General features: G+C 39.8%; 1 protein-coding gene and 1 long non-coding RNA gene across 2 annotated transcripts in view; one reads left to right on the forward strand and one right to left on the reverse strand.

The window, feature by feature from the left end:
• LOC147257687 (uncharacterized) overlaps positions 1-17,743 on the reverse strand; it is a 50,473-nt gene that overhangs the window by 18,589 nt on the left and 14,141 nt on the right. The window lies entirely within an intron of this gene.
• Positions 1,291-17,720, forward strand: LOC147257688 (uncharacterized). The gene is made up of 2 exons (XM_086210244.1): positions 1,291-1,497; positions 14,537-17,720. The coding sequence occupies exons 1-2, from the start codon at positions 1,337-1,339 to the stop codon at positions 14,727-14,729; spliced, it is 354 nt and encodes a 117-aa protein (XP_086066370.1). The 5' UTR covers positions 1,291-1,336; the 3' UTR covers positions 14,730-17,720.

Raw genomic sequence — 17,743 nt, forward strand, 5'->3', positions numbered from 1 at the left:
CATTTTCACAGAAACATTGGGAATGCTAAGTGCCGGTTTGACAACTGCTGTTGACAGCTGCGCAGATGCCTTGAAGGTGAACTGTGAGAGACTTTGACAGGGGACTAAAAAGGCAGTGCAACAACCTCTTCTTCACTGCAGAATGAGGAAGACGTGCAGCATCCAGAAAAGAAACACACACACAAAAAAGAAACCAACATAGTCCAAGTTCAGGTCACCTATGCAAATAAAAACACCTGAGAATGAATTTAGTTTGAGAAAAGAAACAAATGTTATGGATATGTTGCTTGAGGAGTTGTAGGTTTTGCATATTATGCATCAATTTTTGAATGGTTGTAAATCAAGCGGAAAAGGACAAGACTTTTTTAAAATGGTTTATAAACTTTAATATAATGTCATTCATTCATAAATATGAATTGACCAATTAATCCTGTCACAATTACTGGTAATCAAATTAAATGATTCTACGTAAATATCACTGAAGGACTTTAAGACACAAAGTAATAAACAAGGGATGCAAGATAGTTCATTTCTAGCAGATATCTGATATCTTCTGCCGGGAGATCTACATTGAAAATATATGTTTCATGTCTTAAACATTTTATTTGGCATGTTTAAAAATAAATAACCTACAAGTGTTTTTAATATCTCTCTGGCCCCTGGGACTCCATGTGTGTACTAGAAGTGTCTCAGTCATTAATGGTTTAGCAGCCCTCGTTTCTCTATGCAGAACAGCAAGACCCATCCCAGCAGAAACTGGCTCTCCAGGCAATCGTCAGTGTGTTTTGAGTGTGTTCGGCCTCTGGTTCACACGTTCACAAAGGTGACAACCAATGACTAAGCCCATCTGCCAGTAGCTTTTACCACATGTGTTATAACAACCAGTAATAAGAGTAAATAATAAATGGCCCATATCTTACTGTGAGGGGGCTCGGCAGCGCTGCTAAACTATTTAAGGTGCCTTGTTGACGGGAGTTATTTTTTGCTGTGGGGTTGTAGAAATTCTCTGGCTTCCCAGTAGAGTTTTGGCCTGACAATAAACAACAGTTTAATACTTTATCTAATCCCTGCCAGGAGGTGAGTCCAACAGCAAGCTCTTGCAGATGTTCACATCCAATAATCTATCCATAATTGATGAAACAGGGAGGTCAGATGTAATGGCTGCTGCCATTCCAGCAACAAATAAATGGTTATTGACAAAACAAGCCAGTGTGGCACTGAGTGGGCTGTGAGATGACAGGCAGCGACTGGAGAGGAGAGGAGAAGAGAGGAGAGGCGTGGAGATGAGGCAGGAGGCAGGAGAGGGAGGCTGAACTCTTGCACCACTGCCTCTCAGATGGGCCAGCCGGGGCCAGACAGTGCCCAGAGAGCAGAGATGATCCCCCGACGGAAAGTGGCGGACACACCCCTGAGGAGCCGTCAAGACAGCATAAACAGGAGGAGATTGGGAGAGAAAAAAAGGGGGAGAAACGAGAGGGGGGCGACCAGCATGGTGAGGTGAGTGCAACTGCATGGAGTGTGCTGAGTGCAGTGGGCCAGCTGTCCGCTCTTCTTTCATCTCTGGGCTTTATGTCAGATACAATCTACCTTGCTGTCAAGCCTCCGCAACCCTCTCACAGTCTCTCACTCTCTCCCTCCCGCTCATCTTCTCTTACTAACTGCCCCTCTCGCAACCATCCCTCTCTCTACCTCTCTTTCTATCTCTCTTTCTCTCTCTCTCTCTCTCTCTCTCATCTCTCTGGTGGAGGCACAGAGACGTTCACCTCTGTGTCCTCAGATTCTTCTGGATAAATCTCTGAATGGTCTGCAGCGCTCTTTACTCTGTGACTTCAAAGTCTGTCTTCTCAAACCACAAAGTACGATTATATCTACATTAAAATTATATTGTGCACACAATATGACAGCAGACTGGAACAGACAGCTTCAAAGCAAAATAAATTCCCCAAAATGTACGTTACTTAAGTTACTAAATGCATGGAACCTTAGCTCGCGCTCACGTATGCCCAGAATATCAGGCTTTGCTTTATTTGAAATTGAATTCCTCTTCTAATAAAGTATTATAAAATGTTGCAAATCACAAGGCATTGGAAGCTTAAGTTATGTTAATCATGAACATATGAGTTCCACACATATCCATTATTTTGAAAAATATATTCCTCCAGGTTTAATAGTGAAAGCAATTTTTCTAAAAAAAAATACATTGCAACTTTTTCTAAATACTTCTGAACTTAATCCATTTATGTACAACATCATATTTTCATTTAAGTTTTTTAATGACCCCTTGCATGTGAAAATGGAGAAATCTAAACATGAGCAGTGTTTATTGGAAAGAAAACATGATGAATTAGTCATTGATGGACATGGGGAGAGGGTAGATGTCACACTGAGGGTCCTGCACTTAAGTCCCATCAATTCACTAAACAAAAAGGGCTCCTCTTAAGCCTCATTAACTCTTTCAATGGGAAATTTTCCATGTTGCATAACAGCACACACAATGTGGGAAATGTTTTCGAAGAAATTACCAAGAAAGCAAGCGGACAGAATGCTTTTTAGTGCTGGGGAGGGAGGGAGGGAGGGGGTGAGAGAGCAAGCGAGAGAGAAAAAGCGGGTTTTAGCAGAGGGGTAGTGACTCTCCCTCGTAGAGTTCCCTTCTCAACTGCTTAATTACTGCGTGCGATCATGAATATTTCAGGCATATGCTTTCCCACTTTGTCATTGGAGTTCAGAACTAAGAGAAACAAGTTCATATGCATATTAATAGGGGGTTTGCGGGTGGAGGGAGACAGGAGGACTAAGGGTTGCCAGTGTGCTGGTGACAGCAGGAGGAAATGGCACTCATTCCCCAGCAGCTGCTCTTTTTAGATCCCCCTCAGAGGGAACTGCCCGAGGAGGGCCTCCGCCACAAAGGGGATAAAGGAGATGAGGGCTCTTGATGGAAAAAAGGCAAACAACCACTGGGACCCCTTCCTACCCCCTTCGAACACTAATGCAAGTGCGCACTCTCTCTCTCCCTCTGTCTCTCTCTCTCTCTCTCTCTCTCTCATACACACACACATACACACACACACACACAGCCCACACTTAGCCAACCCCCAGGAGTTGTCAGGACCTCTTTAGCATTTTCCGTGGTGGCTGCTAAACTGTGCATTAGCACAAGGCTAACGGGACCGCTCTCATGTCAGACTGAGACTGAGAAGGAATCTTTTTTTTTTTCCAGATATGTATAATCACAGATAGGGTGCAGTCTTAAAGAAGGGGGGTTAGCGAGGGTCCTGAAAGGATCTGAGACCCCTCTTGGAGGAAACGGAGCATACCATTAAAACAGGAATATAAATGTAAATCCTAAGTAATAATTCTTAAAAATGGCTGTCATGACCCTCCCCTGGATCATGTGCTATCATGGTCTTGGGGCGGCATTAAACATTGTCTAATTGAATTTATAGGCCTTTAAAATACCACTTAGCACCCAGTAGAGCATAATGATATGCTTTATTTAACATATCTAAACAAAGACGATTACAGCATTGTGCAGGGTTAATGGAGCACAAAGTGTTCTCTTCCCACTCGATAAAGAGGCCTATTTGCACATGTGTCTTGTTGCCAAACCCTCTGCAAATTAAAGCCTCGTGTTCATAATTATTTGTGCAGTATTTTCCCACAAAACAATAAGAACATTGTAAAAAAAAAAAGTACACATGTATTTGCTCTATTTGAGTCAACCCTTGATTAATTTGAACTCTAACTCTCAAGTCTTCATGGATATATCAGGAACTTTCTAGGCCAAGTTCAATTGGAGCGCTAATTAGATTGACCTTTCCAGTCATAATTAGCATGTTCATTCAACCGCCCACCATCTTCTTGCAAGAACAAAGGAGGTAACAATCAAGCAGTGTTTCTTTAGGGAAAACATTATCGCTTAATTGATGTTTTTGAACAATATGTGACACTGATTTTTGTTCCACGTGCCCCTAATTTGCACAATTCTTCAGAGGAACATATGAAATAAAGAATAAGTGAACTTGGGCGAGTGTTTTAAAAAGTATGACAGGAGCACAAAGAGGCAGGGTATTCAGGGTGAGGCAATTAGAGCTTCTTCTGATGTGTCAGAGGCACTAAACGTGAATTGTAGCGGGAGTTAACTGCTGGGCACTGGGCAAAAGAAGAGGCAGTCAAGAAGAGCAGTAATATTACAATCTAAACAAATGTTTTTGAGACGCAGAAAAATAAATTCACCACAGGGAAATACAAGATAAATTCCTGCTTGGACGCAAAATGTGTGCTAAGTAGTATAACAACGGTAAAACCCATTGCGTAGCGTTATCAACATATGATTAACCATTTATCTGCTGCCAGGCTAAGCTGAAAGAAGCCTATGGACAGGATTAGAGTACAAGACTTAATGCTTATATCTGCGAACACATCAGAATGACTAGCAGAGCTACAATAAACCCTTGTGATCTGTTTAAGATCTTGTTTTATCCATCAGTCGTTATCACAGTCCCTGTAATTCCCTTTCTCAGTGTCAAGATTTGTATCTTCTTCTTCCTTAGATAGAAGACACAAAGAGAACAGGACAGAGAAAGATGGCTTTTGTTTTGGTACCTCTGTGTCTTCCCCCACTCTTTCCTTCCCTCTGTGGGGCTCTGGTGTGATTATTACACTTTCAGTGGAGGATTTAACCATGGGCCAGTTGGGCCATCGCCTCAGGGAGGCCCCCATTTCAATGCGTGTGTGCTACTTTTTCCCCCAGTTTATTGCCTTGCCTTTTATTCTGCCAGGCAGTCCCACTGACATCAGGGGGCTCTTAGAATAACTTGCCCGAGGCAATCAGATCCCTGAACCTTAAATCAGCCACCGTATACTGGTGTAGGTTCCAGATCTGAAAATGAGCAAGTTCTAATAGATAAAGATAACTCATACAATGTTGAGGCTGAAAGGATTTCTGTTTTATTGTTTCAATATTTGTGTTGTCCGTCAACCAAGAAGTGTTCATGTGCTCTCCTTAAACCTTCAACTCAAATGCCAAATCAAACCTAAATCATTAAACTGAAATTTAAAATTTGTAGTTTTAGACACACTGCTGTGGAAGCGTATCACTACCATGCCATCATATTTATCAGTACTACATCCAGAATGTCTTATTCCAAGCAGTATCAGCTATGATTAGTATCTTTCCTTATCTGCACTGCAGAAGCTTCATTAAATCCCACTACCACTTCTTCCTTGTCTGAGTCCCAGAATTCAAATGAGGAACAATAATTATATCCAGCTTCACGCAATATCTGAAAAAAAAAAAAGAGAGGGCACTTGAAGAGTGAATACATACAGCCAAATTCAAAGTAAAAAAAGAAACAGTAATTTTTCACTGTCTAACGGATCCGACATAACATTGTATGGGTTCATACGTGTACGTGCAGCACCTTTCTGCTGAGTTTGGTCATAATTGGCTTCATAGTTTTTCGATAATCCAGATAAACAGCACTAAAAAAAAAAAAAAAAAAATCACCTCATTTCGGATGTAATTTTTTGCAGCTAAATACAAATACAGACTCCCAAGAAAAAGAAGTCAATATTGCAAAAATGTATTGTATTTTGTTATTTTGCTCATTCTGACATATTTCAGTTACAAAGAACAAACGTGTTTCCAAACGTGTTGCATGTTTCAATGAACTCAAATAAATCTCGATTCAAAATTCTTCTGTTCAATCTCCACTAGAGAACAGCAGCTACAATCGATTGGTGACAGTTTTCAGTCTTCTAATGAGTCTATATGAGAGTTCAGGAATAATTAACAAAGTCGACAGGGACACTGCTCTATATTGATGGACTTGCCCCCACCCCAATCCCCACCCCACCCCACCCAACCCCCGCGGTCAGATCAATGTGATAAGTCAAGTACAGGTCAAGCTTATGCAGAAAATTCAGACCACCTGATGATAAAATGAAAGATCAATAATCTTTTGTGCTGAGTGAATAAACATCACTTCTATCCAGCGATGTCAAGCAGATGAGAATGAAGAATAATAATAATGAAGCACTTGTGTCGGACCATAAAATGAATAATAAAGCCTGTGACCACATAATCCCCTGGTAGTAATAAAAATCCTTAAGTACAGTAAGTCTAAAAATGAAATTCTTTATCTTGCACACATTTTTACCACCAGAACAATTTATAGAAACTAATGACAAAGTGTTGTCATTTATGTTATAGCAGCAGATTCCAACAACTCAAAATAAAAAAACTTATTTGCCACAGGTTGCTCTGTTGAGGTATGAGATATTTAAGCTAAGAAAGCTGTGCAGTCCCAGAACTACATCAAAATCTGCGTAGTGATGGGGTTTCTGGTTTACCAGCACCTGCGCTGAGAAGCACGTCACACAGACGTGATATTCATACCAACAAATATGAATGCACTACAATTCGTATATAATTCAAGTAATATTGAGGCAGGTGTGAGACTTTGGGACGTTTACAGCTGTCTTCCGGGCAAAAAAATTGGCTATTTTTTGCAAGACATCTAGATGTTTTAACCAAAACCTCAATCTTTCATTAACCAAGTGTTATCGGTGCCTAAACCTAAACAGACCCTGTTCTTAATACAAACTTAAAATATTAATTTAATTGCCAGGTATATTGTTGACAGTGGAGCTCTGTCCACCCACCACATGAGGGTCTGAGAGCACCGGAAGCTGGCAACAAATTACTGTGCTCATCCCATTTCCCATCTATGCCAATCAGAGCCAAGCCAGTAAATACTCGTGTCTACTGCAGGGGCATTGGAACCAGGCATGAACGTGGATTATGGTAGCGTCCATTGCAGGAGAAACACAGGTGCTAGCAGGTTTTTTTGGCCAGTGGGGAAGGGGGCTTTACGAAGGCACACTAATCCCCCGTGTAGTTAATGATTTGTAGGATTACGCATGAAAAATTGTGCGTTACCTTTTTGCTAGACATCGTACTAATGTTTCATGAGAATACCCATCCCATGCGTCTTGCTGACAAGAGAATGAAGGTCCAATAATCCAATAAAGACGACTGCAGAGTCATGTGACGTAGGATTGAATGCTGATTGTATTTCAAAGTGCAGACCAATACCAGGTGTGTGTCCAGTGTGGAACAGGTATCAGAGGTGACCCTTGACTGAACGCTGGTTTTTACAATAAAAACTGTGAGGAAAATTAGCCTCATAATCATCCATGTAAAAAAACAAAACAAAACACCACCTTCAACCCAAGTCGTGATGAATTCACACTGCAGTGTAAACATTAGATTGTAATTTGTCAATGTAAGAGTGTCCGAAAAGATTTGTTTTAGGCTATTATGTGAATAATTAAGAAATACAATCACTCCAGTCCTGCGTGCATGTGCGTGCGTGTGAGTGTGTGTGTGTGTAAGCATTCATGGAGTTTCAGGAGCTTGTGCAGAGGGTAAATACAGAAGAGGGCTGGTCTCTGGAGTGAGAGATGTGGATCTGTAATCTCTGATCTCTGCTGGAACTCAGCAGGACACTACCACTGAATCCACCATCATATCAGCTGCAGACATAAACTTACATTTGCTGAGCTCCCGTGTCTCCTGTTACAAGAGGTTTATCATGTCTAAAGTTGATGCCTTGCCCCTCCTTGGAGAGGTGTATCAAGAGTCAGAGCTGTAATAGGAAGTAATTGTACTCTTGCTTTACCCTGGCAACCCTGAAAGGGACACAGGTCCTCAGAGCAGCTGGAACTCAGAGATGCTTAAAAACAAACATTTTGATTGGGGTTTACTTATAGGTTGGCTTCAGTGTCTTATAAAAGCATAAATGATATCTTCCAAGTCAGTCAAGGGGGTCTTCACAGGAGAAGTTTGAGCTTCAAAACATCTAACTGTGTTTGAAACCGTGCAGCTGAAGCTATACGTGAAAAAGAATGCACAATTACAGCTTTTAAACAAGAAAAGTGCTTTAAACTCCAAAGAGCAAACATTGAATCATTGTTAAAACGATGTTAAGTTAAATTCATTAATATTGAAGTCTCCGCGTTGTTGAGACGATTTTAAGTCAGATCGAATCAGCCTTTAAGATCTGACTTTAAGATTTTATATGCAGTTTATGCAAGCAAAATGGGCCACCGCCACATTGAGCTCTCGCCTACCCCCCTTTATTGAAAGCTTTCTTAAAAACGACTGATAAAAGCCAAGGGCATCTTTAAGAATTGACACACTCTCTAAAACATACATCTCATGAAAAAGACTTAAAGAGGACCAGTTGCAAATTTAATATAACTTGGGGGATGCAGCAGTGAAATACCATCAGTGTGCAGGCAGCAGCTGCTCACAAAGTAACTGCCTGGGTCTGAGAGAATACTACGCTCACATCACATATAAAAGCCAACACACTGGCAGACAAAGGCGAGGCAGGCGAGGCTGATGAAGAGTGAGGAGACGAGGCAGGCTCAATTGAGCTGGAGAGATATACCCCTATTTCACCTTTTTGCATCACTTGCTTTTGTACTATATGTCCATTCAGACAAAAGCCTTTTATGGCTTGAAAGTGAGGGTTTGATGAGTTCATCTAAGTAAATAAGCAAAAAAAAAAAAAAAAAAAAAGAGGATGAAAAAAAAAAAGTTCCATGACATGTCTGATTCATCCAGCAGCCCCTATAACAAAAATAACAAAGAAACCTGGACAAAAGAACTCAGAAAAGTCAGGGGCTACCAACAGATGAGAAACTTAAGTGTAATTCTGTTCATTTCTATTTTGATGCACTTTTTTAGCCTGTAAATATTTGATGAAATGGCTCCACACCAAAGCTATATAAGTCTTGATACTCACACCCATAAGCCATCAACATTAGAGGCATGACTGAGTGTATTCAAATGAATTCAAACTGCATATTGATTACTTGATGGAATAAATGGGTCTTTCCAACCACATTACCCCCCCTCGTTGCTCTACAGCGCTGCTTACATGCAAAAGGTTCCATTGAAACTAGAGAGCAGAGACAAAGATGGCAAACACTCGTGTGACATCACATATATTCTAATATAATGTGAATTTCAGCTCTGTGGGAAGTTAATTAGGTTCAGAGATTGCTGCAGGTATTTTTTTTCCAGGTAATTCAGCATGTCATGATCCCCAGGAAAAAAAAAAAAAAGAAAAAAAAACTCCCTCAGTTTCAAACACACAACACCAGCTAATGATGTCATTTGTGTGCAATTAACACAGTGAAATGGAATAATAATAGGAAACAAAGAAGATAGCCTACATTTTAAGAAATTAATGCAAATTTACAGATGATGCTGTGATCCGCTGAGATTGGTGTTCAGCCTTCAGCCTCACAAGAACCTTCGCCATTTGCTGCCATTGGCAAATAAAGACTGGCTGATCATTCTTAATCATGACCTTCTCCTCTTAACTTTTTCTATCCCTGTCAATCAAGGCATCAGGATAATACAAGTATGTTGCGATTAATGGCAGAATGTTTTGAGTTTTTCTCCAGCATCTCTGCCCTCAAAAATTGAGACGGTAGCTTCAGGAGGAGCCTTAGGCGTCTCCTAGCTGTCAAAGTTGGGGTGATACACAATGAGGCCAGTTATTTTCCACTGAACAAGTTGTTCAGCAGAGAGCAGGTACAGGACCTGCAGGCTGGTTTGTATAATGGCACATTGAGCAGCAGAACCTTTCATCAAAACCCTCAGATATCATTAGTCCTTCTATCAACAGCAGCCACTGCCTATCCAGCTCCTTGGCGGTATTTCCTCTACGGAGCAGCTGTCTTAGAACAGCGGAATCTAAACATGAATAAATACATTTCCCATCTAATCACTCAGCTGAAAACATTCATTCACACTCACACCTTTCAGCCATGTTTTATTTAAAAAAAATCACATCAGTCCTTGAATCATAAATAGAGGGGCCCCTCAATTCCAATTGTTTCAAAATGTTAAGCTATAACTAAAACCTTATAATGAAGCTGATCCGCAGAGACCAAGGTCAAAAGTAAAAATCATTTTGGTAATCCGTTGTACAACAGTTCCCTCGCACGGTGGCATAATTAACTTGAATATATTAATTCTTTAGCACATTGCTTATTGAATTATACATCCTCAATTTGCCTTTGACAATACAGTATATTGAGGAATGATTGTGAATAAGGAGTAGAAGATAAGACCTGTTGGCATACCTGGAGACCCCGAGCTTCAATTATTATCCTCCTCCTCACTGAAGGACATTGTGGCGGGTGCAGGGAAACAGGCTGATTTGTCTGAGTAAGCTGTAATTGCTTTCTTCACGCTGAAAAGTTTCAATATTTGAAGAAATGGTCTGAGATGCAGCATCTGACCTGATAACTGAAGAGAAAGTTGTTGGTAACTCTCGGTGTGAAATACCCCTTGTGGAGTATTTCAGTGATGAGCAGCGGGCAGTATTTTCCTAATAAACTGCGAAGGTCATGATGAGTAAACTCAACTATTCATAGGACCTGAAGTTAAAAGCAGTTTATGGATTTAAACCCAAATGGAATCATGCACTTATAGAACATATTTGAAGAATCGAATTATAAAAGACCAAAGCGTTTATTAAGTTCTTATTATTAATAAATTAGAGCAGCCCTCAGAATAGCACAGACAACTGCTTATAACAACTTTTCCACTGAAATCATCACTTTGGACCGGAGTTTGGAGTCCATTTCCTGTACACAATTAAAGAGATTATCACTATAAATATGCCTGAAATGTTCTGGTAATATTCACAGAGAAATTGTTGAAAATGACAAGTCATTCTCTAACTTCTCAATCTTAAGGTCTTCTGGCTAAACAGGTGAGCGGTAACCAATCAGAGATTCCCATTTGAGAAAGGACACACCAGTTTCAGGTTTTATCTCCAGTAAACAGGTTTCTTTGTTCTTTGTCATGTTTTTGCATATTCAGTCAGTCATGACTTTTCTTGTGCCAAATAATCATCCTCCACTTGCCAGAATTTGGATTCTTATACTTCTCACAGTATTAAAAGCTCCACTTCGTCTTTCTTCATCAACTTCCATCCAGTACTTTAAGCCTACAATGCGTAAGTCAAGTTTCAAGAGAAAAAAAAAAGCAGTTGTCTGTCCTGGGCTACAATTGAAAACATGGCAGGGTACGCAGAAGAGGACCCCCTCTACACGTGGATATGATCCTTCTGAATCCTTCTGAAATAGCAAAAACACTGTTTCTGCAACCATGTAAGGAGTTCTGAAAACTAAATTCCACCACTGCCAATAATCCAGATACACAGGGGCTTTAAATAAATTAAATCTTAAACTGCAATCATCACGTATGATTGAGAACCTTTTTCAAAAGTAAGAGAATGATTTTTTTTTCCAGAAAAGTAAAGTAGTGATTATGAAAAATATTGCAATATTAGGCGATGTATAAACGCACCTGTGCCGAAAAAGAATCGGCTCTTTCATAGCCCATGAAGAAGTTAACTCACACATATCTGCAGCATTTTACTGCGGTGTTGTGTTACTCAGCAGCTGTGATATTCAACGGTGAATCATTCTTCAAATTTTTTGGTGTAACATTTACTATCTGATTCTGTCCAGCTATCAAAGGTCTGCCCGTAACAGCCACATAATGTCCCTGCTAATGATGTGAATACAAATTTAAAAGGAAATGTTCCTTCTCTTTTTTTTTTTTTTTTTTTGTGGATCATGAACCTCAACACAGTTAAAACAAATGTGTGGCGTTTCACTGCTGTAATGATCAATTTATTGTGTTGAATCATTAGTGAATGCCCCGAATTTAACCCACAAGCCTTCTGTCTACGCCAGTCTGTCAGTGCTGCATGAATATTGCTTTGGTGACGGCTGCAACATTGTAAAACTTTTCCATTGTCTTGTCAGTCATGCCTGAAGAACTTACATCCACATCTCTTATTCGTACTTTTTGATCCACAAAAATGGCAAAGATTCTTTTATATTCAAATGAGAACATTAACATTAGACATCCGACGTGACAAAGTCCCTCTCTGTTAGCATCTCATTTGAATGTCTCATATCTTCAAGACGCTGCTCAGTTAGAGTCATCTGGGCTTTTGTCCCCGGCACGGGACACCACAAGCGAGTCAGAGAGGTGTCACACATCCCGCCTAGTAATTTGTCATGAAAGAAACCTTTCCAGGGATGAAGGTAACGAGCTGTCAAGGTTATAATGGCTAGCATAAACATAGCTAATTAATTAGAAAGCAGGTGAGGCAGGGCAGAGAGAACTGCTGAGAGAATCCATAATTAGCTAATATGTTACATATACTCCTCAGAATATATTGTTAGGGAGGCAAAACAATTATGTTGGTGTGAATATCAACAAGGAGAGACTGATAAGGAGTCTCTCAGTGGCACCTGTAACAACCTCAAAGACTGCATGCATTATAAATACAAAAGGCAAGCCATTCTCTATTAGAGATGAAGACCAAAAGGCACGCAGACAATAACATGTCATCATCTCTTTAAGAGCACACAACTCCCTCAGACATCTCAAAAATACCAAACAAAATGAAAATGACACGCTCCGACTCAGAAACTTGGCGCTTGAGTGAAAACTTTCGACAATGCTGTTCTCTAAGGACCGAGTTGTCTCTTTTTAAACTTTGACAGTAAATTACAATTGATCTATCTATACTGTTCACGGGGAGGAGAATGGGCTTTTACTCTGTCAAGCTCATAATATGATTTTGATATTGTAATTAGTGAATGAAAATAGAGATCAAGCCTCGTCGTACTTGTGAGTTTTATGGCTCAAGCCAAGTACGTGCAGACTGGGAGTTAGCAAACGGTGTGTAAGAATGCATCCAGGTAACAGCAGCTACAGTACTTATGGCTATTGGTAATAAAAGACAGAAATTTCAGAGTTTGCAGAATCTCATCTGTGCAATTACCACAAATTCTCATTAGTATTGGAGTGGCAGAAGACGTGCAGCATACCAATTCCTCAGCCTCGGGCTATATTGCTAAAATCTACTTCATTTTATCAATGCTGAGTTGGAAAAGTTGGAAAGATGGTGATACATACATACCCTATAGAGCTCAAGACAAGAATGTTGGATATATGTTTTTAAAAGGATTCTGCACAGTTAATGGTGTGAGTTATAATTTGAAACAAAACATGGCAGGTTGAAAATGACTTTTACGGTCTTGTCAAGGTTATAATTTGACTGATCCAATAATCCCATCATCAATGTTATTTTATCAATTTTTTTTCCATTTGCAAAGTACTTACCAGTGACCATGGTAATGACATGAAGACCAAATAAATTATAATACACATGAACCAATATTGTTGCTACTGCATTTTGTGGTTACTTATGGTCATCGGAGCTTGTATACTCTCTCAGCGAGGGCGGAGCTTACAGAGGGCATACAGAGGATTTCTTTGCCATTATGCAACATGTATGAAAATCAGATCAATCGGTTTTCTGCCAAAAGGTAACCTGCCATCATACATACCTGCTCTTTACACAAGTGTGAAGGTCAGACTTGTTTATCAAGTGGATCGGTGTTGCTGGTATAAAAAACATGAGTGTTTTAGGTGCCTAACACATGTTGTGTGTTCCATCTTTGCTGACACTGCTGGTTAAAATTCTAAATCACAGTGCGAGTGAGCAGAAGGAGGAAGGCCTTGCAGTCAGGAATGTTGAAGGGAAAGCACATTTGGAGGGAGATGTGGCTACTCAGCAAGATATTTTGAAGCCATAGAAACGCCACAATGCAAGATGCTTTGTCCTACAGCTGAATATATGTGCACATCAATTCAGATTTTGTTCAAATGAAAGTCTTTGCTAAAAACTGCTAGTGTCAATTAAAAACGTAACTCCACTCTTAAGGCATAGCTACTAAATACAGACAGAATAAATATTAAAAAATAATTTTACTCCAGAAAAATTTCCTTTATAAATGTTTGATGTCTGATGGTAACGGATCAATTCATGCTTTCAACTTCATGCATTTTGAAATAATGGTGTCTCTCCATGAGCCTGCTGGCTTTTTAGTACCGTACTGAACACATTTTATGACACTAGGACTCTTCTGTATTTATTGATTCAACTAATTTATGTGTTATACCTGGAACCGTGTCAATCATGTTTACATTTATTGTGTCTTGTGTTGTTGAGTATGCAATAAAGATATCTTAATACCTCATGTTGTACTACGTTAGCCTTTTAAAAATGACTTGCCAGTGATTTCACTTATTACGCTCTCAGAAATAGGAATACTTCTCTTTTTGTATTAATCTACAGTAAACAGGTTTATGATTTCCATTTCTAAATAAATATTAAAATATTAAACTGCCAAATATAACCCCTGTCTAAACCACCCCTACAGAGTGACTTTGGCTTTTACATAATTAACAAAACACTCATTTATTTTTGGAATAAAAATTAGCCATATCATTCAACAAGTCATCTCTTTCAGTGTTTTATCAGCAGATTTAGTGCAGAGTAGTTTTAGCAGTCCAGACTTTAATTTTCCCTTAGCATTGCAGATGCCATGGATGAAACCATTTCCATTTCTCTGCCCTCAGGCTCCAAATGGTGCTGCTTTGGTTCCTGCTGCTAAGGGGTAGCTGCCACCACCCCCCTCGTTTACCTGCTTGGTGGTGCAGCCCAAGCCTCGGTCAGGAAGTGCTGAAGCTGATCCAGCTTATCGGGCTGGCTCCTCCAGGGGCTTCTGCCACCATATGGCTGACCCAGGCCCTGCAGCCTCCCCAGGGGTGACTCGCGCCTGGATCAGAGTTAACGCTTCTAAATATCTGGCCTTCTAGTTACCCCTACACTCCCAGCAGCATGACTACACAGATGTTGTTTCAGTGAATTCCTAAAAATGTGAACTGTAGTCGGGAGATGTAATAGAAGCAGACATAATGAAACCATTGCCTACAATCAGCATATTTCCCAGTTTATAATCCAGATGAAAGATTTCTTTTGGAGAATTACACACAAAACATAAGGACAGCACATTCTGGTAAATGGACTCTATCAAGTGGCTGCAGTACAATGTGGGAGATGCACTTTTCAGCTTTTTCACTTCTCCATGCAGTGCCCTGACATTTTAAATATGCTTTCACCATTGGATTCAATGGTCCTGCACCAATATTTGCATGTCTTTTGTACCTAAAGGCAACAAAAGAGGATAAAGAAGAGATAGAGGAGGGAAAAAGTCAACAGTTATTACACCAGCCAAAGCTGTTTCTAAATGTCTTACATCTCTGCACCCTGCTAGGCCTCCCATCCCTCTCATCCCTCATTCCTCTGGCCTCCTGGAGGGCAGAATGAGGGCTACCCCTGCCTTTTATCCTGCAAGCTAAGCGCTGTCTAGTCAAGAACATCAGCTAAGGTGTAGTAAAGACGAGGAAAGCGGAGGGGTGGGGACGTGAAGTGTCACATATTTCCCCTACAGCACATTTCACAGGTTACATTCAAGAATATGGAAAGTCATTATTTGCAAGCCTAAAGGGATATAGTTGTTTGGTGGGGCAGATGGTCCTTCAACAACAGGCCAAAAACGAGCTGCCCTTTTATAATCCTCTGTAGTATAGCAGTGTGCAATCAAAGGCCTAGTTGAGGCTACCTTGTTATCTAATTTGTGTATGTTTATTTATGTGCCATGTGCACTGGTTTCCCACGGGAGGTGAAGATGTCATTACCATGTTTGAGTACACCAAGGCTGCTTAAAAAGGGTGGGCAGTGTGTGTGTGAACATGAGAACAAATAGCACTTCATTAAAATTGATCCCCTAACTTGAGGAGATCAGCCATTCTTTGGTTAACTGATGGTTTCACTTTCATATAGTGTCACTGCAGCCACATGTTTTCTGCTTTTTTAATGTGCAGTGATCACACATCATGAAAAATAGAGTACAAAACAGCACGGAATCATCCAATAAAGAGTTCTGAATCACACAATGCACACTGGTTTGGTGCTAAATATAAACACAAATGTAAAATTAAAACAATGCACTCATACATAACAGTCAGTGACAAAAGGAGAACCTCTCTACAAGACAATAACACATCATGAATACAATTACAGGCCAAATGTACCTGTGCAGAGAGAATAAATGACTCAAGAGGGTTAAAAGCTATCAAAGAACAAAGGAGACAGCACACAGAGGGACATCAGCTTTGCGTTATTGCTGCGTTATTGTCGGCTTTGGAAGCAAATGCAATTATCACTGAGAACATCAGTAAAATCATGGAGCTGTTGACATTAAAATGTCCACGTCAGATTTGCTTTGCAGCTCACTATAGTTGCTTACAACTGCAAATTGTAATGAGGAGAGCCTGATGGAGGTGTTAGCTCTGGGGACTGTTAACTGAGGGATGAATTGGGTATTATAACTCATAAATGTGATTTCTTGCATGCTTAGGGGCTGTTTTATCAACAGCGTGAACGAAAATAAGTTGATTGTAACATAATAGTTTTCATATTTGTGTCAAAAAGGGTTTTATTTCATGAGTGTGAACAAGCAAGCAGCCTGTCTGTCAAGCTGGTCTGTATTTAAAAAAAAAACATTAATTTCCAAGAGTGCATCCACTTGTCTCGAGTTGCCCATTTATTATTAAATGCTGAGAATATCTTTTGAATTTGATGAGTTATGACTGGTCCATGTTCAGAATTTGATCATTTAATGCGGATCATAATAATGGCCTAAGATTGTGGTGTTAAACTACTACAAGAAGAAGTTAATATACATGTGAAATTTGGAAATATTTGCAAATCACAAATATTTTTGTCATTGTAGATTCTCAGTCTATCAGTGCGAAGAAAAAAAACAAAAACTGGTGATAATTGTTATGGCTGCAGTTACATCAGTGCCGTGCTGCAGGCTGGACCAGGCCGCTGAAGCGTTTCTAAGTTTGTAGGGACACCTATTGGCCAAATGTGAGTACTACACCGTATGTTACAGATACACAAGATAAAGATGTCCCACCAATCAAGGATGCATTGCTTTTAATTTGTGTAGTTCATTAACGTTGAATAACAAACAAGATTTGTCATACATAATGAACAACAATTAAAGGCATCTCTGTTCCTTAAAACAGATTAAAGCTAGTTTCTTTTTTTTATGACTTTTGGAAAACACAGCGCAGTCACATAACTGAGCAGTCAAGACAGCCTGTTAGGAATTAAAAACAGTGCTTCCTTAGGACATACTAATGAATCATGTATTAAAGATAATCATTATTGGTTTATAAACGCGAGCGCCTCACAAGCCACAAGCACACAGCTCAGTCCCAGGATGTGCAACAACTAGTAATATTGTAATTAAAACTAGAAACATGGCTGAAATTCTCTGACTTCAGACACGAGAAAAGCACGAATGTTGGAAACCTCTATATTTAGAGTAAAATGTCAAATTAAACATGAAAGGATTTTTTTTTTTTAAATGGAATTCTGATTGTCTTCTGTTTTGTTGTTTTTAAGTACACCTTCCTATGAAGCACAATGATTGGGACCAAATGAGTGCACATTTTTGTCATGTTACCTCATCCCTCATCTTTGCAGACTTGTGAATATAATATGACGGAAAACAAAAGGAGGGGGAAGAAAGCAGTGAAAAGTTAAAAAAGATAACCCTTTAATGTTGTACTCATTTAGCTTCGGCTCATTTCCACGGAGCTCAACAGGTGTCGTTTGCTACCGTAAGTCCTACTTAACAGCAAAATGACTTTCCTCCTGATTCAGTTTCACCTTTCATGGACCAGCTACCTTTGAAAGAGTGAGTATAC

This window comes from Aulostomus chinensis, chromosome 8 (genome assembly GCF_037954235.1).
Source record: "Aulostomus chinensis isolate RoL2024-O1b breed Wild chromosome 8, RoL_Achi_v1.0, whole genome shotgun sequence".
Lineage (NCBI taxonomy): Eukaryota > Metazoa > Chordata > Actinopteri > Syngnathiformes > Aulostomidae > Aulostomus > Aulostomus chinensis.

Excerpts from the sequence above, each read along its gene's own strand:
- LOC147257688 (XM_086210244.1), top strand. The coding sequence starts at position 1,337 with ATGGGCCAGCCGGGGCCAGACAGTGCCCAGAGAGCAGAGATGATCCCC. Across the intron at positions 1,498-14,536 it reads GGGGCGACCAGCATGGTGAG|GCTCCAAATGGTGCTGCTTT; the intron begins GTGAGTGCAACT and ends CTCTGCCCTCAG.